The sequence below is a fragment of the Pristis pectinata genome, chromosome 6 (genome assembly GCF_009764475.1).
Source record: "Pristis pectinata isolate sPriPec2 chromosome 6, sPriPec2.1.pri, whole genome shotgun sequence".
Taxonomy (NCBI): Eukaryota; Metazoa; Chordata; class Chondrichthyes; order Rhinopristiformes; family Pristidae; genus Pristis; species Pristis pectinata.
In genome coordinates, this window is record NC_067410.1 from 25,389,631 (window position 1) to 25,404,443 (window position 14,813).

Consider the following 14,813-nt stretch of genomic DNA (forward strand, 5'->3'; position numbering starts at 1 on the left):
TGGATGATTGTTTCTCAGACTGGAGGCCTCTGACTAGTGGTGTGCCTCAGGGATCTGTGCTGGGGCCATTGTTGTTTGTTATCTATATCAATGATCTAGATGATGATGTGGTAAATTGGATCAGCAAGTTTGCAGATGATACTAAGATTGGAGGTGTAGTGGACAGCAAGGAAGGCTTTCAAAGCTTGCAGAGGGATCTGAACCAACTGGAAGAATGGGCCAGAAAATGGCAGATGGAATTTAATGCAGACAAGTGTGAGGTGTTGCATTTTGGAAGGACAAATCAAGGTAGGATGTACACAGTAAATGGTAGGGCACAGAGGAGTGCAGAGGAACAAAGGGATCTGGGAGTTCAGATACATAATTCCCTGAAAGTGGCATCGCAGGTAGACAGGGTTGTAAAGAAGGCTTTTGGCATCCTGGCATTCATAAATCAAAGTATTGAGTATAGGAGTTGGGATGTTATGGTGAGGTTGTATAAGACATTGGTGAGGCCAAATTTGGAGTATTGCGTGCAATTTTGGTCACCTAACTATAGGAAGGATATTTGTAAGATTGAAAGAGTGCAGAGGAGATTTACTGGAATGTTTCCAGGTCTTCAGGGGTTGAGTTACAGGGAAAGATTGAACAGGTTAGGACTTTATTCCTTGGAGTGCAGAAGAATGAGGGGAGATTTGATAGAGGTTTAAAAAATTATGAGGGGTATAGACAGAGTTAATGCCAGTAGGCTCTTTCCACCTAGATTAGGAGAGATAAGTACAAGAGGACATGGCTTTAGGGTGAAAGAGGAAAGGTTTAGGGGGGAACATTAGGGGGAACAACTTCACTCAAAGAGTGGTGGGAGTATGGAACGGGCTGCCATCTGATTTAGTAAATACAGGCTCACTTTTGAGTCTTAAGAATAAATTGGATAGATACATGGACGGGAGAGGTCTGGAGGGTTACGGACTGGGTGCAGGTAAATGGGACTAGTGGAATAACGTTTTGGCACAGACTAGAAGGGCCGAATGGCCTGCTTTCTGTGCTGTAGTGTTCTATGGTTCTATGGAAAGAATGGGAGGGAGGGAGACAAAGAGCAACAGAGGGAAAAAAAGTTTAATATTTTTTAATCTCCAGTAATAACTAAAATCTGAAGGAATGAAAAGCAGACCTTCAGTCCTAGCAGGTTTTTGACAGGAAATAAGGCAACATAATGCATTAGTGAGTTAACATACAGTTGAATGGATAAACCCTAACTCTTTCTAGTAATTCTGATACGTCACACATGTATGGTAACTTCACGCAATTCCAAATTTCAATGCCAGCCTCTCAGTGGGATGCTGTCACAACGCAGCTTCAGGGGTAGTAACTTCTGATTTCAGCCTGCAACTGCACCTGCATGACTGCCTGAAATTGATGGGAGTTGCACCTTGATAGTGAATGCCAAAGCCTCGCCATTATTTTTAATTAGATAGCCTGAATTTTTGGTTATTTCAATACATCTTAATAAATATTGGAAGAGAAGGAAATGCTTTCAAATCTTGGGAATTCTTCTGTTTTTATATAGAAAGTGACTCTTTCTTGCTACCAACTAATGTTCCTTAACTTAAAGGGTAATATGAAGCCCATTTTAAAACACAGCAAGGGAGAACTTTATGAGAAAGTAGTTGGCATATCACTTCATCCTGAAATGGTTAAAATAAAGAAGTCAAAAGATACTTTTCATTCAAACATCTAGTTAACATTTCTCACTAATTTAAAATGAATATTATTATTGATAACTCCCTCATCTTTAGCAGTTTAAATAACTAAAAGTAATGTGTGAATTAAGTTAATAATGAGGAATTATTTTTATTCCCACCTTTTGTCACCCGCTTCTTCCAAAATTCCATTTCATTAAAATGACAGTATCATTTCAACACAACACCCACCCCACCAAAAAAAACTTGCTTAGATTTTCTTAAAATGAAATCAGACAATCAGAACATTCAAGTGACAGAAGCCCGTAACACTATTACTCAGTCCACTAATTGCAGCCCAGTATAAAACACGCCATCACACCAATTTGCAACATGTTGTGGATCATCATTCAAAAGGCTAATGATCAGCAAAAGAAAAGCCACAAATGGCAATGTTTGATGTTGTGTTCAACATATGACAGTTACCTCTTCACAAAAGATTATAACTAAAGCTGAACTGGTGTGTTAATGATAACTGATGATTTAGTTCCAGGCTCTGTACTCAGTGTAATTCTCTTCATAAGTCGTCATATTAATTTCACACTGAATACTTACATTCAACCTCAAACTGAAAAGTGTTATTTTCTTCCTGAAGATTTGGAAACGGTAAAATTGTCACATTATATTGTGTTTTAAACTTCAAACTTCGAAATGGATGGGACCTCAAAACCTGAAAAGAGAACCAAATTTATGTGGAATGCACTGGAAACAGAAAAGACCATAGATTAATCCAGTTCATACTCTCAACATCCTAGGAGTTGCAGATGACAATTAATGTTCCCTTCATGGATGTATCATTTGGATTGAGATGATCTAGGCTAATAACCTCTACAATATCCCATAAGAAACAGGGTAGGCAATAGCCATCTGATCCATCAAGCCTGCTCCACCATTCATATTCCCCAATAAGGGAAACATCCACTCGGCATCTACCCTATGAGTTTCTCTCCAAGCGCTTCACATTTCAACATCAACTCTCTTTCTTCTACAATCCAGTACACAAATTGCCAACTTGCTGAATCATTCCTCAGGAGATTCTTTCTTCCAGGAATCAACCTAGTGAACCTTTTCTGTGTATCCCTTTTTAAATAGGGAGGGCAGAACTGTACATTATGTTCCAGGTGTGGTCTTACCAAAGCCCTGCATAACTTATAGCTGGACTTCACTGCTTCTGCACTCAATCCCTTGCAATAAAGGCCAACATTTATTTATCTATCTGTTCGCTGCACCTACATGCTAATATTGAGTCTCATGTATGAAGACATCCAGATCTGTCAGTTTAGCAGCATTCTGTCATCTCTATGTTTAAACAATATTCTTTTTTACTCCTTCCATCAAAGTGGATAACCTCACATTTCTTCACGATCTGTTCGCTGCACCTACATGCTAATATTGAGTCTCATGTATGAAGACATCCAGATCTGTCAGTTTAGCAGCATTCTGTCATCTCTATGTTTAAACAATATTCTTTTTTACTCCTTCCATCAAAGTGGATAACCTCACATTTCTTCACGTTGCACTTCATCGACCAATTATTTTTCCCAATCACTTAATCTAGCAATAGATTCTCTGTTCACCTCACAACTTTCTTTCCCAGCTACCTAGGTATTGGCAACAGTATACTTGGTCTCTTTATCTTTCATTAATGTAGATTGTAGATAGGACTGATCCCTGTGTGGCATCCCACTGTTTAGCCAGTCCTCTATCCATGCTAATATATTATCCCCAACTCCACAAACTCTTATCATATGCAATTTTTTGCATGGCACTGCATCAAATGCCTTTTGGAAATCCAAATACACAACACCTATAGGTTCCTCTTTATACAACCTGTTAGTTTCATCCACAAAGAAATCTTGTTAAAGTTGCCAAACACTAATTCCTTTTCATAAAACTAAGATGACAACTCTGCTGAATGGTGTTATTATTTTCAAATGTTTTTCTACCATTTCCTTCCTATTGGATTCCAACATTTTCAAACAACAGATATTAGAAGGAGTTACTAGATATTGGAAGGGACATAATTTTAAGGTGATTGGAGGAAGATACAAGGGGGATGTCAGGGGTAAGTATTTTTACACAGAGTGTGGTGGGTGCGTGGAACGCACTGCCAGCAGAGATTGTGGGGGCAGATACATTAAGGACATTTAAGAGACTCTTAGATAGACACATGAATGATAGAGAAATGGGGAGCTATGTGGGAGGAAAGGGTTAGATAGATCTTAGAGCAGGATAAAATGTTGGCACAACATTGTGGGCCGAAGGGCCTGTATTGTGCTGTAATGTTCTATGTTTAAATATAGGCCAGTTTGCCCATCTTTCTTCTTTCTTACATAGGGTACTACATTTACAGTTTTTCAATCCACTGGGACATATCCAGAATTTAGAAAATTTTGGAAGATCACAATCAATGTATTAATTATCTCTGCAGTCATTTCTTTTAATACCTTAGGATGTAGGACTTCAAGAACTTGAATTTTCAATCTCCTTAGTTTATCCAGTACTTTTTCTCTAATTATAACAAAAGCTTCAAGTTTTTCTCAACCTTTGGCCTTTTTTTCCTTCTATTATTGGGATGCTTTCAGCACCTTCTACCATGAAGACAAGATACATTTTCTCATCATTAATTCCCTAGTCTCATCCCCTAAGGGACCAACATTTATAGTAGCTACTCTTTTCCTTTTTATATAATGTTTTAATTTTTCTTGCTGCTTTATTCTCAATCTATTTACTCTGTCATCTTTGCTGATTTTTAAAATATTCCCAATCTTCTGGTTCACTACTAATCTTTGCGACATTACATGCCCTTTTAATTTCTTTGGTTATCCATGCATGGATCATCTTGTTCATGAATATTTATTTCCCAATAGAATACAGCTTTGATGAGAATTGTTAAATATATTCTTAAGGATCTACCACTGGATATCTATTATCTTCCACTGAATCAATTCTCCCAGTCCACTTTAGCCAAAACTGAGTTCATACATGGCAAGTGCCTTTAGTTGTAATTGACACATTAGTTTCAGGCTGAAGTTTCTCACACTCAAATTGAATGTGAAATTCTATCATGTTATGATCACACCTTACTATGAGATCATTAACTAATCCTGTCTCATTACATGTCCATCCTATAAACTCATACTCAGGAATATATTTACCAATTTGATTTGTCTCATTTTTTTAATAAAGATTAAAAGGTTACTTAACTGAAAAACAGACCACCCAGTACAACAAATAGCATGTATCATTTTTAACACAGTAAATCATCCAAAGGCAATTCACACATCAATCATCTATCAAATTTTATATCACATATTTTACATCTGATAATATGGTGCTTAACCTATAATTACTTTAGTAGGAAATGCTGTGCATTTTCTTTTAAATTATTTACCCTCTTTGTCTCATCCCAAAGATATCAACTATTATTAGGCTGAACTTCCATGGCTCCAGTATTTATCCCTCTGCAAAGTGTAAGATAAAGTCATAAGTGGCTGAACGCTATTTTTTGTGAGAAGTATATTAGCAGAAACTTTTCCAGTTCTCACCCAATATTATTACATAACAACCAACTGTGAATATCCTCCTCTCCAATGTACCAAAGAACACCAGCATAATTAAACTACCACAACTGTCACTCAGCATTAGACAAGGATCGAAGATCAGAGAGCTACGAGGAACATTTCCTTCTAAAGACAAGAAGTACTAACAATTGTATTTCTGAATGAGTCAAATGAACTGAATTCAAATTCACAAACTGCCATGATAACATATCCATTGTGCTATTACACCCACTGATGCACACAGCAAATTTAACAAATGTTAGGGAGTAATTTTGAGACCTTTATCTATCCTAGGATTCAGAAGACTATAATAAATCTTTAAGATTTTTGCTTAGAGAAAGCAAAAGATGTACTTGCAAATGCATACAAGAGCCAAATGGAAAGTGGAAATATTGAATTAATTTTTTGAAATAGACCACAGTCGGGAACCATTAGCAACTAATCAAATGTACTCGGTGCATTTGCTGAACATATCTAAAGTTACAGGTAAATATTTGATTCAAAATCTGGAAAACATTTGTTCCACATGAAGGTCAGTATACTTACAAGAGTTTTATTAAAATATGCGAGTTGATTTCTTTCTTCTAAAACCAATGCCTGACATGATTTTTCAGCACCAACCGACTTAGCTTCTTGAAGAATTATCTTGAAGCCTCTGATGTATTCAATACCTGGGTAAAAAAATAAATCACAACACAGAGAAAAATATAAAAACACATTGTGAACACCAGAACAGAGCACCAGCAGGTAAATTAACAGAGTTTGTAATTCTTTTGCAGGAACAGAAAGAAAAGAGTTAATAACTATATACATTAGCAAGCCACTCAAATCTCACCAGTGAAAGGTGTCTGCAGAGGAAGTTGTGCAGACCATTCATAAAGTAGTCAAACTATACCCAAATATAAACATCATTGCAAAGTAAAATGTTCCACTTTTTCTCAAGTTGAACACAACGTAATTTAAGCCATTAAATTCTTTTATAGATGAGTATTACATAACCAACTAACACAACAAGTCTGCAATCTGAAAGAGGAGCAGGGCTTGTTCGGGATGGACATTCCTGGAAGATGAGTGGTAATGAGTTAAACTCTAGAAAAAAAATCTACAGATGTTGGAAATCTGAAATAAACACAGAAATTGCTGCAACTTTTCTTAGGAAATGTTATTGGCCCCAAACGTTAATTCTCTCCCTCTACAGAACTCCATCCACAGATGTGAACTGAACTGCTGAGAATTTTCTGTATCCAGGTTCTCCCCAACCATACGAATAACTGTGTGGGATGGGGATAGATTTTCTGGCTGCTGCAGGGCTGCAGGCATCTTCTACCAGGTGGGAATTGGGCATTTCCGGGTGCCTTCTCTCTCCAACCCCATGTCCCCAAGCTAAACGGAGCTGGGAGCGCTGAACAGACACTCACTCACTTACTGAGTCAGTGAGGCCAGCTGATGGCCACTCTTCCAGCACCTGCTCACTCTACTGTGACAAAAACAGTGTGTGGGACAGGATCACAGAAACTGTTTCTGTGACCGTGTTCCACACACTGTTTTTGTTCATTTCCAACTCACAAGCAGTTCAGGTTATGAACAGTTCTCAGGAACGGAACCCTGTTGCAGCCTGGGGACTACCTGTATATATCATATTTCTGGCATTTATAGTTTTTTTTACTGTTGTGATTATTTTTGCGATGTGATTATTTGTTCCCGTGGTGGATCTGTTTAGAAAGTGCTTATCTAAAAACTGATTATGCCTCTGCCAACTCTTAGATAGGCTTGTTACCACAAGACTCCTTTGTTCTGCCTACGTGTGTGCATGTTTGTATGCATCTCTACTTTTTCTGCTGTTGTTTTCTCAGTTCCTTATAGGATGAAGTTCTAACTGATTTTTCTGTTAAATATCAGTTTCCAATACACAGGTCACAAAGACAAACTGCTCTATCAAGTAATTCAAACTTTACCAAATTCACACTTTCTCTGTGCTAAATATCTTGCTGATTTTACAGTGAGAATTTAAACTTAATGTTAATTTGCATGGTACAAATGAATTACTTAAAGAAACCATAAACTTATTGAACACAACTTGTTCCTTGCATTTCTTCAGTCTAATGGAAGCAGTACAGTTTCTTTGGGCCCTGTAATCTGAGAAACATTCAGCTATTTTCTTTATCATCTCATGCTTCCCTTAGGGATTAGCAAAGCAAGGGTCATGATTCAATGAAGCCATTGTTCTGCAGCCGAGTTTCCTGCACCATTCTAATTAATGCTGCAGTGAATGATTTCAGTCTGAATTAATGTCAATGACAATGTGGACAACAGAGCTGAAGTATTTAAACCATTGCAGGTAGTTTAACAGTTTCGTTTTAATAAGGAAGGAGGACTTTTTTTAAAAAAAGAAAATCAAATGGCTGGTGAGACATCCATATCTTTGGTTTCAACAAACTGCCCAAGAGTGAATGAATACTTAATCATGTCTATTTTGATTCATTTAAAAGGAGTCAATTGTACAAAATAGATAAATCAATACTATGAAGATGAGTCACCTTCAAATAAAGGAGTACTCAAATTGGCTTTAACTATGGAAATAAAACTGGAGAGGAAATCACTCATGTACGGCAACCAACATTAAGAGTTTCAAGAATAAACCAGTCCGAGGATCAGCATATCTTTCTATGCTAGTATGTATGACAGGAAGGCCACAGACAGCCAAGCTTCCTGGAACAACCTGTTCTCCTTCACACCTGTTCTCCTTAAATGACAGCAAGCAGGAGAGTCTTTACCAGCCAATAACCCTGGAGGAACTGACAGTCTCCACCTCTGTGCCCTTGAGAGGAAAAAAATGGAAGCGGCGGCTTACTGGCTGAATTGTACTTGGTTCTATTGGGCTGTATGGGTCCATACCTGCTGGAAGTGTACAACGCTACGAGTGTACAATAGCTGGTAGTATGTCAGAATCCATGAGGAAGGGCATCATCACCCTCATCTACAAGCAGAAGACAGAGAGGGTGCACATCAGGAATTGGCAACCCATTTCACTGTTGGACGTAGATTACAAGATCCTGTCCAAGGTTATTGCCAATCAAAGCAAGTCTGTTCTGGGACAGGTGATCTACCCAGACCAAACCTGTGTTGTAAAATCTTGGTAGGAAAATCTCTGACAGCCTCATGCTGTTCAGAGATACTATCGCTTCTGTGCAGAACAGAAGGGCAGACACTTGCCTTGAGATGAGAAGACCACAAGAAGACCTTTGACAGGATATCACACACGTACATGATGGACGTGCTCACCAAAATGGGTTGGGAGGTGGGTTGGAAATCAGAAATTGGATCCGATTGCTCTACACAAACATCAGTAGTACAGTCCAAATTAGTGGGTGGGAAACAAGTAGCTTCCCCATCAACTCTGGAGTCAGGCGGGGTTCTCCCACTGTCTTACTTCTGTGTTGCGTAGACCCCTTTTCCAAATCCATCGGGAAGGATGTGGACATATGAGGGGTGACAATGCCAGGCAGTAGGAGCACTCAGATCAAAACTGCCATGCACATGGAGTGCTTCTGCACATCGTGCAGGTGTTGCCCATATTAGCTCCTCTGCCATGGCAGTGACCCAAGCCATCCCCCATTTCATCTGTGGATCCAAGATAGATCACATCCGAAAGGCCGTGATGCACAGGTCTCCTGAAAATGAGAGAGAAAGTGTATCGAACATTACCCCCGTCCTAACAGCCACCTTTGTGTCCGGCTGCATCAAGCTGTGTGTAGAACCAAAGTACACAAACACCAAGTGTCACAGCATGCTGAGGTTCCACCTGTCCCCATTGTTGCCAAGTATGAGCATGAGCTACGCAACGTTCCATTCATTTGGAGATTGCCACATTACCTGTCCTTTGTAAAAAAAAAGTTCCTTCAGAAGAACACCTTTGACACAAGTCTATCAGGCAGTGGTCAGCCACAGATCATTCTGCAGACCTTGCGGGAGAAGGACATGATGAATCCTGTGGGATGGCTTCCTCCCAGATTATCAAAACCAAAAACCAAAACCTGCCTGACCCGACAAGCTCCTCCAGTAGCTTTTTTGCTCCAGATTCCAACATCTGCAGTCTCCTAAGTCTCCAGAATATCAAACCATTTGGCAGAATGCCTCATTGCCAGAAGTCACCAACAAGCATCAAGTTCTCACTTGGCCGGTAGTGAGAAGGGCCCTCCCTGCCGGACCCTTTCTGCATGGTCAGAGTCTCACTCCCAATGCATCTTGCCCTCAGAACAGCTACAACGAGGATGAAATGATCCTCGTGGACTGTGTGTTTGCAAAGGCAGTTTGGAAAACGATGCAAGGGTCCTTGCAGAGGTTCATCCAAAGCAGCTGTGTAACAGAGGATAACAAAGGACTCTTCGACCTACAAGCTGTTCCCAGGGATGCATATCGAGACAAAAATCAAATGCTGCTAATAAATCATCAGCTTGGTGAAACATCCTTTGGTCTGCCCAAAATTTCTTGGTCTTCCAATACAAGATGTCCAAAATAAATGTTGCCATCTGGCGCATTCCAGGCTGCAAGACTACATGAGAACAAATGCACTGGTGAATGCACTATGGATGGCAAATGCTTGGTGCAGCTAATGTGAAGGCGAAGTACTGCAACCTAAGGTTTTGCTGCCAATCGAGGGGTTGAGTTCTGTGTAACAGCCTCTTAAACACACCAAGGCCGTATTGTTTAAAAAGGCCACAAGTGGCATTGGTACATAGAATGCATCAACTTAACGACACTGCAAATGTATAGACCGGCTTCCACGCAAATGTATAGACTGGCCACAACTATGAATATAAAGAAAGCCATGCACTGTTTTATATTCATTAAAAAATTCATACAAGAAAAAGTTTATATTTTAAATAAAATAAATAAAACAGCCACCCTACAGAGTACCAAATTAATCCAGGAAGTGTGTTACTTTAATGATTGAACATTAATCAATGGAGTGAAAGAAATGGTACATTTCTAGTGTCTTTGGAATGGGTTAAGCATGCCACCTCTTTGGTTCTGCTGCAGTTATTGAGTGCCAGCCAAATAATCTACATTAATTAAGCTGCATGATCTCATATTTTATGTATTTTCTTTTTTCAAATCATGTACTGTATTAACCAAGGGTACTTACTTTATAATTGCCTCAAAAGTAATTAAAAATCTATAAAGGCATGCCAAAATGCTCCAAAGCAGCTGCAAGCAACGTGTGCATACTTCTCCATACAGAGGAAGAAACAATGGCTTGCATTAACAAATTACAAGGGGGGGGGAAAAGAAAACAAATTCCTGCCATTAAGGCAGACAGCTCTGCAGATCACTATAGCATTGTCTCACTGCTCTTTCATACGTATCAAAATCACATGTATAGTCAAGGAATGAGCTGCAGGTGTGGAAGAGGCAAAGGGGCATTCTGATCCTTTTCATTCTTTCTGCTGGGTCACATTTCTCACAAAATGATCTGGGTCTTAACCTTTTTGTGAGTGTAAAGTATGCAAGCAACTCTTTGGTTGCTTCTGTCACTGAAAATGTATTGCTAAGAAACCCACAAGCCTAGGTAACTTATTCTAAAAGTGGCAGAAGTAAACAAGAACGAACATAAAAATTTAAACTGTGGCCATGTCTTTTCAGTGAAGCAGACATAAAAAAGTTCCAAGACATTAAAGAGCAGGCACTAACTATATGTTCTGGCCAATATTTATCCCTCACTATAATCACTAGAACAGATTCTTCTTCTTGGGCAAGGACAACTTGTTTGCGCTCTACATTACACTGATGCTTGTTCCATGGAACTTGCTGTAAGAAAATCAGCTTTTGCATTTACAATAAAAATTACATTTTGAAAGAAATTTAGCAATTACAAAGAACTTTGGGGCATCCCCAGAAGCAATATAAATTCAAGTTCTATATTTCCAACTGCATTGTTATACCTGTACCTGAGACCCACTGAATAATAAAAAAAATGAATTGAGTCACTTAATTAGGAAAATATCAGAACTGTATTTGAAGTAATTGATAACTTTAGAAATTGTCTGTTATGGTCACTTCTATACAAAAGTCTTTTATCCACTCTTGTTTAATCGCATTCTACCTAAGGCTTCTATGAAAACATTACAATCGATTCATATTCCAAACATGGCAGAGGCATTAAAGTATTTTCATTCAAAAATCACATAACCTCAGTCTCCAACAGATTCTGTCTCAACAACATGGATAAATTTTAGTCTGCCAGACTAGTTTTGCATGTTCCACTATATAAAATCTCAGTTGTGATGGCGTGTGAACTACAAAGGGAGGAGTTTAAACCTGTGACAGATTAAGCCCCTAGCCACATTCCGATTTGCTAGTCTGTTGAATGAACAATTAAAGGTGCATGCCTCAACATTGTCTCATTTATTACTTGCAAGTTTGATGTGTTTCTGTAGAGCATCAGATTACCAATATCAAATGAATCAAAGCAGACCCATTCTACATTCTTTGGTTAACATCATAAACAAAGAGTTGTATTTTTAAAACAAGATTGCAGTTCAACATAACAATTGCATTGCTTTTCAGAACAATAGTTCAATGAATTTAATGCCCTACCTGGGATCAAATCAGGTTATGGTATCCATCTTAGAAGATGGATTGACTGAATGAACCAAATACACTGTGATTATTATTAATTAAAGACTATGATATTGTTTGCAGACACCCTATATTTAAAGTTGATTACACCCCTCTTTTAATGTTAGCCACAATTTATACATATTACAATGCTGATCTTTTTATATGTCGTAATGTACAAATTGATTCCTAGAAGTTAAATTGCTTCAGTATTGGACTGTTATCCATTTGATCCTTTGAACCCAGGGATCAATACAAACCATTTTTGTGTAAATACTATTTTCAGTATCCTTTATCCACTTTAAATATATTTAAGATTTCAAGAAAAACAAAGATCTAGGACGATACCTAGAGGCATTCTCTCCCTAGGCTTCTCCACTCCGTTCCTTCCTTTTTCCCCATTCTCCTTCTTTAAGAACCTCCTTAAAACCTTTGAACAAACTTTTGGTCACCTGTTTAATGTCTCCTTATGCAGCTCTGCATCAAATATTGCTGCCATGAAGGAAATTCATGTATTATTACATGAATGTATTCTTAAATGAGTATAGCCAAATACTTCAGTAACTTTGCAACTGTCTGCAAAATCTATATTTTCTAACTTTTTATTGTTGGGTAATACTAAGCAAAGATCAAGGTTTGTTCTCTTTCATTTCTTTTGGATCTCTCTTTCACATGATCATTCCTGGGGGTATCTGACCCATCCTGTAACATTCTAATGCTGGACACATGCAAGGTGCTCTAAATCACCTTGCACCATCCAGGTAGAATAACCCGAGATCAGATCAATAATCTCAAAAACTATAATTTCATCTATAGAGACTAGTTTTTGGAGACATTTTCTACTTGGTCATAGCACTCCATCAAATCTGGCTTCTTGGTATAGCCTTAGGATCATCTTCTAAGCCCTTCTGAATATTAAACTCAGAAGATCAACTAAATATTAGATGATACAATATAATACAATATTGTGCTACTTTCCATATTACAATTAGGATAAAATGTATATGAGAAGATTAAATAATACTACAAGAATGTTACCAGAACTGGGAAATTGTGAATATTAGAAAATACTCAACAAGCTGACTGGGACTATCTCCTCTGTAAAAAAAAGCCAACCCATGGATGACTGAATTGAAGTCTTTAAAATTATTGGAGGGGTTTGAAAGGATAGGCAAAACACTGGAAACGTTTAACTCAAACAGTCCATCTGTAGACGAGCAATTCCAGAGACCCAATGTCCTTTTTGATAGAGGATCTAGTTTGGAACCAATTATTAAGAGGTTAAAGAGACAAAATTTATCATCTTTGATACACAATGGATAAGGATTTTTTTTAACTGGAGGAACTCTCTGTCAGTGCCCTGTCTTTACAAGAGTGCTAAACAACTGTTCATCAGACAAATATAAAGTATAGCCTTTTGCAAGGACACAGTGTTCAAATTTAATGTGCTGCAATCATCAGCGCATTGATTCTGGTACACTGAGATCTGCTCCAGGAAAATAAACATTGCTTCATTACATTCAAACCTCATTCTGACAAATCCAATGAACCAGCAATTCCCTAGTTTTATATAAGTGAAGTAGTTTACCACTATTATAAAGCTTCTCCAAGATAGAAGGGAAAATGAGAAGGGTGGGAGTGCCAGAGAAAGAGAAATGCTACAAATGGGTTGTATTAGAATTTTAATGATTAACCACTTTAGCTAGTATTTCCTCCCTGCAGATCATCAAGGCCAAGTGCTGTGCCAATGCCTAGTGGATGTCTGTTAAATCGGCACACATCAGGAATTGAACCAGACTTAGCGCCTTGGCACTTCAGTCATCTATTTCCATGGGAATGGAATTAATCTTCACATGTAATGGAAAACTGTTAAGTGTACATCCATTATATTCTAGAACCAAGGTCACCCAGACCTTGTTAGTTGAGCAACAGTATGTAGACGACGCCTGTGTTTTGTGCATATTCGGAGGTCCAGCTCCAAGACATTGTTGACTCATATACCAAAGCATATGAGAGGATGCACTAAACTCTGCAAGGCAAAAGTCCTTTACCAACCTTCCCAACTGTACCAAATTGTCCTCTGACAATGAAGGTTCAGTTGAGACCTTGGAAAACTTCGGAGTCACCGCTCAGCAAAGGCAGACATCCAATGATTAAAAAAAACACCAGTGCCTCAATCCATCAGCATAGCCTTGAGTCAATGGAGTAGAGTCATAGGATAATGCAGCATGGAAACAGGCCCTTTGGTCCAAATAGTCCATGTCAGCCAAGATGCCCACCTAAGATAGTCCATGTTTGACCCATATCCCTCTAAACCTCTCCTATCCATGTTCTTATCCAGGAAAAGAATATTTGAAGTTGAAGTCCCCAGACCTGGTGAAAGTTCATGGTTACAAGGCAGTAGTGATCCCTGCCATCCTATATGTTTCTGAGCCCTGGACAACCAATAGTAGACACCTCAAGGATAAAGTACCACCAACACTATCTTTGCAAAATCCTCCAAGTTCACAGGAAGAAGCAGCAAATCAATGTCAGCATTCTCTCCAAGGCCAACATCCCAGCACCATGGGCATTGTTATTCTCAGACAGCTGCACTGGCCAGGCCACATTTTCTGCATGCCTGACTCCAGATAACTACCACAAACACTCTATTCTGAGCTCTATCATGAGAGGAGATTCCCAGGTAGAAAGAGAAAAAGATTCAGAATGTGCTCAAAGCTTTCTGGAAAAAGTGTAATTTTCCCACTAACTCCTGGAAAATCTGGCCCACAACCACTCAAAGAGGAGAAAGGGCATTCAGGCTGGTATTAAGAACAAAGAGGCCATGCATTGAAACACCTTACAGACTACCCAGTTAGCTACCTTCTGCCTCATATGTGGAGGAATCTACAGTTTCCACATTGGCCTCATTAGT

General features: G+C 38.6%; 1 protein-coding gene across 1 annotated transcript in view; it reads right to left on the reverse strand.

Moving 5' to 3' along the window:
- Positions 1–14,813, reverse strand: part of il17rd (interleukin 17 receptor D) — a 79,575-nt gene that overhangs the window by 25,547 nt on the left and 39,215 nt on the right. The window contains exons 4-5 of the mRNA XM_052017799.1: positions 5,828–5,952; positions 2,274–2,388 (exon numbers count right to left, since the gene is read on the reverse strand). Coding sequence (XP_051873759.1) covers positions 2,274–2,388; positions 5,828–5,952 — 240 coding nt within the window. The remainder of the gene's footprint in view (positions 1–2,273; positions 2,389–5,827; positions 5,953–14,813) is intronic.